The sequence below is a fragment of the Electrona antarctica genome, assembly GCF_951216825.1.
Source record: "Electrona antarctica genome assembly, chromosome: 3".
Classification (NCBI taxonomy): Eukaryota; Metazoa; Chordata; class Actinopteri; order Myctophiformes; family Myctophidae; genus Electrona; species Electrona antarctica.
The window spans coordinates 26,032,130-26,045,575 of NC_136808.1; the positions used below are offsets into that span (position 1 = coordinate 26,032,130).

Sequence of the window (13,446 nt, forward strand, 5' to 3'; positions counted from 1 at the left end):
GGAGGAGGCGTAAAGGGGATACACAGGTGGGTCGTTGATGTCGGTTAGACGGAGAGAAAAAAAGAAGACAAAAAAGATGGCTGCCACTGAACGTAGAGTGGAGACAGCTGGAACGGAGATTAGTTGACGATCCGTGGTGGTGGAGCAGGGTGGTGTTGGATGGATGGATGGATGGATGGATGGATGGATGGATGGGTGGATGGATGGATGGATGGATGGATGGGTGGGTGGGTGGATGGATGGATGGATGGATGGGTGGATGGATGGATGGATGGATGGATGGATGGGTGGGTGGATGGAGGGGATATGGCAGCTAGTTTGGGTGGTGGGTCACAGTCTTTATTTATTATACCCATGGAGATGATGATGATGATGATGACAAAGGTTGGGATTGTTAGTGTGTGCATGTTTTGTTTTTCGATGGGTTTTGGGGCCATTGACAGGCGGGTCAGTGTGGATGGTTTTGGGGCCATTGACAGGCGGGTCAGTGTGGATGGTTTTGGGGCCATTGACAGGCGGGTCAGTGTGGATGGTTTTGGGGCCATTGACAGGCGGGTCAGTGTGGATGGTTTTGGGGCCATTGACAGGCGGGTCAGTGTGGATGGTTTTGAGGCCATTGACAGGCGGGTCAGTGTGGATGGTTTTGGGGCCATTGACAGGCGGGTCAGTGTGGATGGTTTTGGGGCCATTGACAGGCGGGTCAACATGGATGGTTTTGGGGCCATTGACAGGCGGGTCAACGTGGATGGTTTTGGGGCCATTGACAGGCGGGTCAACGTGGATGGTTTTGGGGCCATTGACAAGCGGGTCAACGTGGATGGTTTTGGGGCCATTGACAGGCGGGTCAACGTGGATGGTTTTGGGGCCATTGACAGGCGGGTCAACGTGGATGGTTTTGGGGCCATTGACAGGCAGGTCAGTGTGGATGAGGAGGTGGCGAAATAGGGACGCTGTTCCGTTCCTAAGAGTTCTTGCAGGTCACCTTCATCGTGATGGTCTTCACCTCCGAGTACTCCCTCAGGCCGCTCTCGCCCCTGGGACACAGAAAGTTGGGAAAATCAGGGAAATGCGGACTTAACAAAAACTCAACAAAAGCCGACAGTCTTTGCTGACGCTTTGTCGATTTTGTCGATCTGCTTCATTTTTTTTCTGTGGATGTTTTTTACCCAGAATACAGATCATGCTGGAGTCTTAAAGGGACACTTCACCCTTTTTGCCAAAAAATATATATCAATGACGTTTATAAGATTTAGAACACTTTCCTGGCATTATTTTTTGTGTAATCTCTGGGTTTAGATATTTTAGATTAACGGGTGGCTCTGACGTCAGAGACACTCTTCCGTATTGCTACCGGACTACATTGTCTCCTCACACTGCAGCTAGACCAGCCCCAAAACACAGCCGTCACGGACACTGCGATTTGTTCCACCTACAACCTTCGTTGACCGCACCCCCACATGCGCATTTGTTATTGTGTTTGTCATGTCGCTGTCGTCAGCAGAGCAGCACCAGAGAGACGCGCTATGTTGCCACGAATCCCCCCCCCCCCCCCCCCCAACTCTAGATTTATTATAATGATATGAAGTGACTTGCCATAAACCATCCATTAACTCCCCATTCATCCAATTTGCATCTGCTTGTATTAAACAACATTAAACTCACCAACATTGCAGCTGTAGGGAAAGCTTGAATATCCACTTTCAAACTGCAAAGCTTTTGTTTCATAAAAATCCACCGAATCTTTTTCCCACTCAGCTCTGCACTTAGTTTTTCTTCTTTTTTAGTTCTATCTCACTACTAGAACTTTCTGACTCTGAGGTAGATAAGATTTTTGGCTGTCAACAGCATCCATTTGTTTTTTCAATGTTGTGGACCGGAGCGTGGTGAAATAGTTGCTAAGATACGATACTGCATAGTGATTGGCTCTGCTGCATGCCTATGAAGAGTACTGACCAATGAGCTGAGCCTAGCGCCCTTCCAGACACCAGGTTCCAGTGTCTTGCTTTCCTGTTCCTATAGCTCAGTCGGCTGCCCCTTCTTATTACTGCATGGGAGCGAGTGACTGAGAATCACCATAACGCGCTGTCATTTTTCCACGAGACAAAAATACGGGATTAAGTGCGTCCCGTATCGGTTCATTACGGGACAGGTCTTTTAGTTGCCAAATACGGTACGATCGTATCTTAGCAACTATTTCACCACGCTCCGGTCCACAACATTGAAAAAACAAATGGATGCTGTTGACAGCCAAAAGTCTTATCTACCTCAGAGTCAGAAAGTTCTAGTAGTGAGATAGAACTAAAAAAGAAGAAAAACTAAGTGCAGAGTTGAGTGGGAAAAAGATTCGGTGGATTTTTATGAAACAAAAGCTTTGCAGTTTGAAAGTGGATATTCAAGCTTTCCCTACAGCTGCAATGTTGGTGAGTTTAATGTTGTTTAATACAAGCAGATGCAAATTGGATGAATGGGGAGTTAATGGATGGTTTATGGCAAGTCACTTCATATCATTATAATAAATCTAGAGTTGGGGGGGGGGGGGGGGGATTCGTGGCAACATAGCGCGTCTCTCTGGTGCTGCTCTGCTGACGACGGCGACATGACACAAACACAATAACAAATGCGCATGTGGAGGTGCGGTCAACGAAGGTTGTAGGTGGAACAAATAGCAGTGTCCGTGACGGCTGTGTTTTGGGGCTGGTCTAGCTGCAGTGTGAGGAGACAATGTAGTCCGGTAGCAATACGGAAGAGTGTCTCTGACGTCAGAGCCACCCGTTAATCTAAAATATCTAAACCCAGAGATTACTCAAAAAATAACGCCAGGAAAGTGTTCTAAATCTTATAAACGTCATTGATATATATTTGTTGGCAAAAAGGGTGAAGTGTCCCTTTAAATGGTCCAAAAAAGATTCTCAATTATTTCAAAACTACAAAACTACAACAACTACAACATTTTGCATCGTGACGCACTTCGAGCTTGTAGTTTTTGAAAAGGTTTTGAAAATCTTTGAGACATATTTGACACACACGCACCACCACGCACGCACGCACGCACGCACATATACATAAGTCTTAATATCGTCTCTGACGGGTGGAAACCAAAACTGTTACTTTCCAGGATTTAAGTTCAAAAGCATCAAAAGTAGCAGATCTACAAGCTCATGCTTGCAGATATGCTACTTTTGATACTTTTGTGTGACGTTGTAGGTAGTATAATAATGACTTATTTAGAGTGCACGGCATGTGAGATAATGTTAATAATCTCACATGCTGATGGCGAGTTCGTTTAATTTAAGTCATTTAGTTAGTAATTTAGTATCACTAGACCGGTGCTCGGCTGTAGAGCACAGAGTCGGTAACGATGGAATTTGGAGAGCCATGCATGCCCCACCCGGCTATGCAATACCCGTTGTACCCATGTCAGAGTACCTGTTCCACCCATCTGTCTGTGTCCGTTTTATACCCATATATGGAGATTTCTGTATCTGTCTCTCTGTGTCCCTTTATTCCTATATGGACTGCTGTGTCAGTCATGCCCAAATATGGAGTGTTGTGATTTCAGAACAGGCCAGCTCCATATATGGAGCCTGGGCATGCAGGGGCCCTGTCCATGAGCTTGGGCAGAGGCCTTTTGTGGCGGTTCTGGACAACCGTGGGTCCAACCGATTCGACACCAGGCACTGCACTGCACCCCACTGTGGTGGGGTGGAACGTATGTGTCGAATTTGAAGTCGGTGGGGCGAACGGTTCTGGAGTTATGTGGATTACAATCGTACACACGTACAGACATACCGAGACGTGGTGCATTTATACATAGATGGATGTAGACACAGTGCTTACACTGCTGCAGGTAGATAGTGTAATATAATCTTACATAAAGAATTACGTTATGCAATTTTTGCCATGGTAGGATTTCAAAGCACAGTCAATATTAGTTATAGCCTGGCTTACAGTGGTGTATACAGTACAGAGTAGGTATATAGGCCAGCGACCAAAATGAATACTCACAATTCACGTCCATTGCCAGACATTTTATATCCTCCAAATGGACACTGCGTGCTCAGGGCATTGAAGCAGTTTATCCTAAGACATATACAAAACATACATCATTCTTCTGCATTTCCAGGCACATGTTTTGTTTAGTCATTGTATCGTGTTACACGGTGAAGTCACTGTCGAGTTAAAAAACATGCAGTAATCCTGGTCTCTAAACTGCCTCCCCCTGGCCAGCCGGGGCGCCTGATGGAGGGGAAAGGAACTGGTCGGAATAACGTGTTCCTTCCACGCGCTACGTACGGCCGGCCGGGGAAACTCTCCCCTGTCAGGTAAAAAGAAGCAGCTTGGACTCCTCATGCATAGAAGGAAGCATGAGGTCAGTCCGCTGCCCCCCCACATCGGCAGAGGAAGTGTAGCGCCCAGGATTACATTAGATAATTGACACTCGGTGACAATCGGTGAATAAAAAATAAATAAAAATAACACATAATTTACATTGTACGATTTAGCTTGATAATCTTGTAATTATGAAAATGTCAGTATTTGTGAATGACGTAATAACATGGAAATTATTAAAAGACTATCCCAATGGGCACCAACACAGCTATACCATTTTCCTAGCTATCTTCAAATAAATGACAAAATCTTGGTCTCAGAGTAGCCACCAAGATACTAAGTACTTTATGATTGCAGAATGAATAATGTACCATAAAAAATACAATAAAAATCAGTCTTACCACACAGTGCCAGCCTGCATGGCTGTGGATATGGTCATGGCTTTGTTGAGGTCATTTGTGAATACAGCAGCGGCTAGGCCATATTCTGTGTTATTGGCTCTTTCTATCACCTCTTCAATAGTTTTGAACTTCATGATCTGCTGCACTGGTCCAAAAATCTGCAAATATTCAAGAACATTACAGGATGAATACTAAACAACACATTGCAGCACACTAGCAAATACAGATTTCCCATAAAGTCAAGAAACCCTTTTTTTTAGCATATTAGTCTTATGTTTGCTGCTCAGTTATCCTGGCCTAGCCAGCGTGCTTTCTGGTCTAGAGGGGCAGGAGCGCTTGGAGGAGTGAATATTGGCTCACCAATCGGAGACCCCCTGCCCACCTCCGCCCCTCCCCTCCCTGGTAGAAATCAGTGGAGGAAAGCGACGCCCCCTCTGCTCTCTACTCTACTCTCCTAGACCAGGAAATGTGTCACGTTCCCCCATGCACGCGAAAGAATATAAAGGCCTGGGTTACCGATGCTACTGTTCAGCAGGAGACTCTGCCTGTCATCAAATAATTGGCTTAGGAATGCAACTAAAACTAAAACAATTCCATGAACTCATGGGGTGTGTAACAGAGAAGAAAACAAGTCATCTGCAGCGGTCATGCAGTAATAATGAATAATGCTATCATAATAGCAGTGTCGTCAGTGGTGGAAAGTAACTAAGTACATTTACTCAAGTACTGTAAAATCTACTCCACTGCATCTCAGAGGCAAATATTGTACTTTTACTCCACAACACAACTTTAGTTACTAGTTACTTTGTAGATTTTGATTATTATTACAAAACATAGAGTAAACCAACCACTTCAGCTCTATATACATTTCAGTTCAGCCATTTGAAAATAACCGATCTACTAGATCTGCTATTTTCAGAAGATTTTTGGACACTTTTAAACTTGAAATGAGAAATTCTGCATAATTAGTACTTTTACTTTTCGTACTCTAAGTACATTTTGATGCCAATACTTTTACTCAAGTACAGTTTGAATTCCTGACTTGTATTTGTAACAGAGTAAGTAAGTAAAAAAAACATGAGTACTTTTTGAGTACATGAGTTGTTGTTGTTGTAGTACAGTACCTCCTCTTTAGCGATGCGCATGTCGTCCGTGACGTCAGAGAAGACGGTGGGTTGGATGTAGTAGCCGGTCAGGCCCAGAGCCTTGCCTCCGCACTCCAGCTTGGCTCCTTCACTGATGCCACTCTGGACGTACTCCAGGATGCGGCTCTGCTGCTCCTGGCTGATCTGTGGGGTTGGAATAGAAGTGAACGTGAGCTACGGGGCTGAGAGGGGCTGATCTGTGGGGTTGGAATAGAAGTGAATGTGAGCTACGGGGCTGAGAGGGGCTGATCTCTGGGGTTGGAATAGAAGTGAATGTGAGCTACGGGGCTGAGAGGGGCTGATCTGTGGGGTTGGAATAGAAGTGAATGTGAGCTACGGGGCTGAGAGGGGCTGATCTGTGGGGTTGGAATAGAAGTGAATGTGAGCTACGGGGCTGAGAGGGGCTGATCTGTGGGGTTGGAATAGAAGTGAATGTGAGCTACGGGGCTGAGAGGGGCTGATCTGTGGGGTTGGAATAGAAGTGAATGTGAGCTACGGGGCTGAGAGGGGCTGATCTGTGGGGTTGGAATAGAAGTGAATGTGAGCTACGGGGCTGAGAGGGGCTGATCTGTGGGGTTGGAATAGAAGTGAATGTGAGCTACGGGGCTGAGAGAAAACATCAACATGGATTGAGAGTTTTAGAGGAAGACAGGGGAATTCATACGGAAAATGAAAAGAGAGGAATGGAAGATCGAGCACACATAAGTCAAATCCTGTGTTAATTTATCTTAGGGCACAAAACGTCAGTATTACAAAGTTATGTATAAAAAAAAAACCCTGCCCTCCACACTTTCCTATCTAACATCAGATTCTTGAGCTCGCAGTGCATCTATACGTAAGCCGTGCTCTTCTTTCCCCTCCTGGCTTTGACTCATCCTCATCCTTCTGACTCACGCATGGTGTGTCTGACTGTGTTGGTGTGTCTAACTAACACTTCCACACCACTGTCAAGTCGGTGATGGTAAACAGAAAAAAACTAAAGTTGTCCTTTAAGGTTAATGAAGGATATATACACGTGGCCATGGTTGTCTCACCTGTGGGCCCTGCTCCGTGGTGGGGTCGAAGGGGTTTCCCACTATCCTCCGCTTGGCCCTCTCCACGCTGCGGCGGACAAACTCCTCGTAGATGGGCTCCTCTACAAAGATGCGAGAGCCCGCCGTGCAGCACTGTCCGGCGTTGAAGAACACCCCCTGGTGGGCCTGCTCCACTGCCAGCTCCACTGCGGGGGGAAGGAAGGGGTTAAACCACTGTTTCCCCAAACTGTGGGTGGACTCAGGACCCAGTTGTGGGTGTCCTGTCCCGGACACATTGTTGTTATGGGTCCCCTTTGTTTTTGTTTCGATGATGATGACACTAAATATCAATGATTGCGATCAGAATATAGTAGCTATATTTAACTATTTGAATTTAATTCAAATTAAAATGTAACCGTTCAACTGCCACTATCATTGTTATATGCAAACAAAAAAAAGAAAGGGAAATAGAGTTGTGAGCCGTATACCAATGCTTCTCAAACCTTTTCATGTCAAGGACCCCCAAATTGGCACTAATTAACTCCCTAGCAGAGATTAACAACTCGTTTAATTTCAAAGACCGCCAGTTTCACATGCATTAGTCTACGGACGCCCATTTAATGGCATTTCTATCTCTGGGATCCCCAATTTATATTGTAAAATCAATGTTAATTTAACTTTGTGTACAAATGGAACCAATTGGACCCGTTAGGGTCCATTTGGTTCCATTTGTAAACTCTCAGAGTTACAGACCCATAAAGGTCCATTTGGTTCCAAACTATCATTTAGCTGGGAGCTCCCTTAAGGACCCCTGGGGGTCCCCGGACCCCGCTTTGGGAACCACTGCCGTATACTACAGGACAGGGGGGGGATGAAATGAAATCTCTGGCCAGTTACAGAAACAAGAATTGTCTCCGATGGAGCTGCAATATAACTCCCACTCGGTGAAAATGTGATACGGGACTCCTGAGAGACAGACAGATAGACAGGGCCCTGCTGCACGGTGCTGCAGAGGGGTTAAGACTCCTGAGAGACAGACAGACAGACAGACAGGGCCCTGCTGCACGGTGCTGCAGAGGGGTTAAGACTCCTGAGAGACAGACAGACAGACAGACAGGGCCCTGCTGCATGGTGCTGACTCCTGAGAGACAGACAGACAGACAGGGCCCTGCTGCACGGTGCTGAGAGACAGACAGACAGACAGGGCCCTGCTGCACGGTGCTGAGAGACAGACAGACAGACAGGGCCCTGCTGCACGGTGCTGAGAGACAGACAGACAGACAGGGCCCTGCTGCACGGTGCTGAGAGACAGACAGACAGACAGGGCCCTGCTGCACGGTGCTGAGAGACAGACAGACAGACAGGGCCCTGCTGCACGGTGCTGAGAGACAGACAGACAGACAGGGCCCTGCTGCACGGTGCTGAGAGACAGACAGACAGACAGGGCCCTGCTGCACGGTGCTGAGAGACAGACAGACAGACAGGGCCCTGCTGCACGGTGCTGAGAGACAGACAGACAGACAGGGCCCTGCTGCACGGTGCTGAGAGACAGACAGACAGACAGGGCCCTGCTGCACGGTGCTGAGAGACAGACAGACAGACAGGGCCCTGCTGCACGGTGCTGCACGAGGGGTTAAGCGGAGCGGCGGTGATTTATGGGCCCCGCGGCAGAAGCAGCAGCCCCGACCCGGGGCAGGGTTCCATTCCCCCTGATTTACAGGCCCTTATGGGGGAGCCCCGTGTCATGTCACGGCTGCTGAAAGCATTTGAGAGCCGTGGCAGGCAGGCAGGCACCCCCAGTTTGGTAGAGCCACTTAGCCCATTCAGACCGCCCAGACCAGACTCTACAACATGACTTCTGTTTCTAGTATCAGACGGTGTTCCAACCATGACTTCTGTTTCTATTATCAGACGGTGTTCCAACCATTTCATGTCAAGGACCCCCGGAATGATCTTGTAATTGGGCCGCCGGCCCCCTTTTCTAAAATAGCAGATCTACAAGCTCGTAGCGTGGCACTCGGTGCCACACTATGAGCTTGTAGATCTGCTATTTTTCAACAGCTAAAAGTTTATAAAACAAACAAATCATGGTTAAAATGAAGTGAAGTGACACAGATGCGTCCTCAGGTCTAAATGTGTTAGAGAGAGAGAGAGAGAGAGAGAGAGAGAGAGAGAGAGAGAGAGAGAGAGAGAGAGAGAGAGAGAGAACTATCCAACCACTTGGGCCTTCGATCATCACAGCACCAGCTTTTGAGAGCAACTGGCAGGATTCTCAGTCCATGTATGTTGTCTGTTGTGCATAATTATAATAATAATTATGTCCACTTTCTTGGTGGATTTTAAATTCATGATAATGGGACATGCAGTGGTGGCAATGTAACTAAGTACATTTACTCAGGCACTTTACTTTTTGAGGTATTTACTGGAGTACTTCCAGTTTTCACAAATGTTACTTATACATCTCCCGGGCAAATATTGTACTTTTAACTCCACCATTTTATACATTTAAAAACTTGTAAAAATAATGTGGACGAGTACTTTTACTTTTGGTATGTTAAGTACATTTTGATGCCAATACTTTTGTACTACTCAGGTCAATTTTGAATTCTGAACTGGTACTACTATTTCTACAATAGTGCATTGATACATTTTACTTCATCCCTTTTGCAACCAGATCTTATTTTAATGATGTTTGGGGTTTTTATGTGCATAATATGTGTTTTGAGATATTTTTGTATTTCAAAGTGCATTACTTCCTGGACATGTTGTCTCAGTAAGGCCCGACTCACACGTGCACAACAGATTGATGTATGCTTGTTGTATGAGACCTATTGACTGATGCAAGCTCACAATGCTTTTGTGTTGTATGAGGGGGGAGGGGGGCAGTCGAAACACAGCCGAAAGCCATACAACACAAATGTTGTGTCAAACCATGTGACTTCCATTGGAAATGCACTGGGGCAAGATGTAAACAAACCCTTTCATACATCAAGCATTCATCAATGTTGTATGCTAGATACGAAGGTGTGAGTCAGGCCTATGACAGCCCTCCCCCTATCCAGTATCCACAAGGAGGAGCAGTGCACCAAAGCATTATGGGAAGTGTAGTCCAGGAAGGAAGTGAGCCCAGTGTCCATGACACTTTGAAATACTAAAAGATCTAAAAACACATATTACTGCACATATTCGCTCTGAAAGAATGTATATTCAAAGATTTGCACCCACATTTTCAAGATTTTTCAAAAATAGCAGATCTACAAGCTCATAGCGCGGCATTCGGTGCCATGCTATGAGCTTGTAGATATGTTATTTTTCAATAGCTAAAGTATAACATAATGCTTAAAACACCAAAAGGGGTTCCCGTCCTGTATGGGCTATAATACGCCTTTTACTAAATGTTAATACTGTACATGATTCAAGCCATCGAATACAGGCAAATGGACACAATAAATTAATAAAACAGTGAGGTGAAAACTTACTGTCAGCATCTGCAAAAATGATGTTGGGATTCTTCCCTCCTAGCTCCAGTGTTACTCTCTTCAGATTGCTCTTCCCAGCTGCTTCTTGGATCAGCTTCCCGACCTGGAGAGGATCAGATCTCGGGTTAACTCACACAAGAGGACAGCTCAGTGGCCAGCTCAGATCTCGGGTTAACTCACACAAGAGGACAGCTCAGTGGGAACCCAGTGTACTCTCTGCTGCCCCATCTGGCGGAGTCAGGTTAAGCTCAGTGGCCAGCTCAGTAAATCACTGTTGATTTCGTCGACTAATACTATGACGAAAAATGTCCGTCGACTATACCTTTTTTTCACTGACGAAAACTGAATGGAAACTAAATGAAAACCAAGCAATGATGACTAAAACTGAGACTAAATATTCGGACAATTTTGTCATAGCCGATGTAAATAGCCGATCTGCTATCATCAAAGGCCCGCCAAAACACATTCTTTTGTCGTATCGTATGAAATTTAGTCGACTAAAACTAGACTAACACTAAAACATTCCAGGTGACTAAAATGTTACTAAAACTAAAATGAAAACTATTCAAGAGACTATGACTAAAACTAAAATCAAAATTTGCTGTAAATCAACTGGATACAACCATACAAAAAAAAGAAAAAAGAAAAGAAACGCAGGTTGGTTCACTCCAAAAACAGGCGACGCTGCCCAATGTCGACCCGGCAAAACATGAGTTCTGCAAATATATAGACCCAATATCTGTTACGTTTCGTTTTTTGAGAGGCGACAGCGGAAAAATGAAAAGTGATGTTTCAGCATTGAACGGCATCCTACTACAGTGTTATGGCTAAGGAAAGGATCTCGACCACAGACAGGGTCCTGTGGGTGGGATCTGGACGGGGGTTCTGTGACTGTGGTAGTTAGTTAATCCATTCAGGACGGGGGGTGTTTTAAGCATTATGTCTGCAGCTCGTCGCTATACGAGCTTGTAGGTCTGCTACTTTTTGTAAAAGAATCGTGAAAATGTGGCGCAACTCTTTTAATATATATTCTTTCACAGCAAACGTTTTTAGCTCAAATCTTTGCTTCTTGGGGGGGGGGGGGGGGGGGGTCCCTGGAACGACATATTTTCAGGCGGGGGTCGGTGGCCAATTGCATACATTTTTGGGGCTCCTTGACATGAAAATTTTTGAGAACGACTGACATAGAAACATTTAGTTTTTCAGTAAACTGTCATGATTTGGAAGACTTTTGTAGAATCTGCTCTCAGGTCTACATGGGTTAGCTAACATGCCGTGAGAGGGGGGGTGCTTGTGGTCTAAAAAATTCGACTTTGCGTCCCCCGGTCTCTCATCGAAAAAGTGTCGATGTCTCATAACGAGAATATTACTGGAAATCCAGGTTTCTTTCCCTTAAGCTCCAGATTTAGAGTTCAAGATATGCAGGAGCATGAAGTCCTTGGTATTTTTTTTATGGTGTATACAATTTCTGAGATAACAAATCCCCGAGTATTATTTGAGGCTAACCAGCTGGTCTCGTTGTAAGCTCAGAGACAGATACATGATTTTTTTGTGTGTGTGTGATGGAATCATGGAACACAATGTTCATGTGACTGTAATCTGTCGGAGCCGTGAGGTATTGTATATACCTTCGATAGATAACATGCGAGTCATAGAAACCCCAACAAACCAGGCCCTCATACCTCTAAACAAACATGCTCGTTTCCGTGTTACTGACACAGTCTGTTTTGTTTTCCCTGAGCCAAGAAAAATGAGCATTGGAGAAGAGAGGAGAGGACAGGGGGGGGGGGGGGGGGGGGGGGGATACCGGTTCCATGTGACCCTCCAAGCCGGAGTGGAAAAATTACTCAAATGTTTTACTTAACCCATTTACAGTAGGCCTGACGTCGAAATTTAAAAAATGTCTTCTAAATCCTGACAGTTTTCTGAAAAACCCATGTTTCTATATCAGTGGTTTTCAATATTTAATGTCAAGGACCCCAAAAATGATATGTATTTGGCCGCCGACCTGTTTACTGTTTTGTAATAATAATCAAAGTCTACAAAGTAACTAGTAACTAAAGTTGTAGTGTAGTAAAAGTACAATATTTGCCTCTGAGATGTAGTGAAGTAAAAGTACTGGACATTGGAAATACTCGAGAAACAAGGGGCAAACGCCTGTTAATAAAGTATTCAATCAATCAATAAATATACTATTTTCCCCAGTGTCTGTTTTCACTACTGAATGACTAATGCATGAGATGAGTACACCAATTTAATGTAGAATTTAGCCATTATTATTGCGTCATCAATATCGGCGAAAATAATCTGGATCATTGTGAGATAGGATAACGATATGGTATTTTTATGGCCGATTATGGCCGATTCCGATTATGCTATACCGATTATATTGTGCATGCCTATAGTTAGAGTGCCACTGGGCTCTGTTGTGTCTGTCTGGTGCCATCGGGGGTGTTGCACGCACTGGACCTCATCATAACACTTGGCACAGCTTCAGTGACTTTTAATCGCAAACACAAAGAGTCTCGAGTAGTAGGGGGCTAGGCTAGTGTGTTTACTCCCGCGACGGGGGGGGAGGGGGGAGGACATGCCGTGCTGTTCCGTGAGTACAGTCACAGCCACGTGTGTGTGTGTGTGTATGTCTGTGTGAGTAGTCACAGCCGCGCGTGCGTGCGTGCGTGCGTGCGTGCGTGCGTGCGTGAGAACATGGCTGCAGTTGTGTGGTCCCTGAATTGCACCTGTAGCTACAACATGGCCACCCTTTGGCGCCCCGCGGAGGGGATGCTGTGTTCACTGTGGTCAGTCACCCACCACCACCACTGGTTCAGAGTGGGACTGCTTGCTACTATGGTGACTCACTGTCTGGGCATCGACAGCCTCTTAGAGAGCACAAGGGCTCGTGCGGGGCCTTAATTGACTCCAGATCAGCAGGAAACAACAGCAAAACTAGTTAAAGAAAACTAGGCCACTCATAGGAAATGTTCACTCACCGCAGATGATAAAACAAGGGAGATGCGAGCATACGCGTGTGCGTGCGTGCGTGCGTGCGTGCGTGCGTGAGAGACAGCGCATTATGAAG

The 13,446-nt window shown here is 45.6% G+C and overlaps 1 protein-coding gene across 1 annotated transcript in view; it reads right to left on the reverse strand.

Annotated features, from left to right (window-relative positions):
- Positions 1–233: 233 nt before the first annotated feature.
- The window catches only part of aldh1a2 (aldehyde dehydrogenase 1 family, member A2), a 42,929-nt gene continuing 29,716 nt past the window's right edge, over positions 234–13,446 (reverse strand). The window contains exons 8-13 of the mRNA XM_079497726.1: positions 10,368–10,470; positions 6,910–7,094; positions 5,855–6,019; positions 4,731–4,888; positions 4,006–4,080; positions 234–1,034 (exon numbers count right to left, since the gene is read on the reverse strand). Coding sequence (XP_079353852.1) covers positions 962–1,034; positions 4,006–4,080; positions 4,731–4,888; positions 5,855–6,019; positions 6,910–7,094; positions 10,368–10,470 — 759 coding nt within the window. The 3' untranslated portion in view covers positions 234–961. The remainder of the gene's footprint in view (positions 1,035–4,005; positions 4,081–4,730; positions 4,889–5,854; positions 6,020–6,909; positions 7,095–10,367; positions 10,471–13,446) is intronic.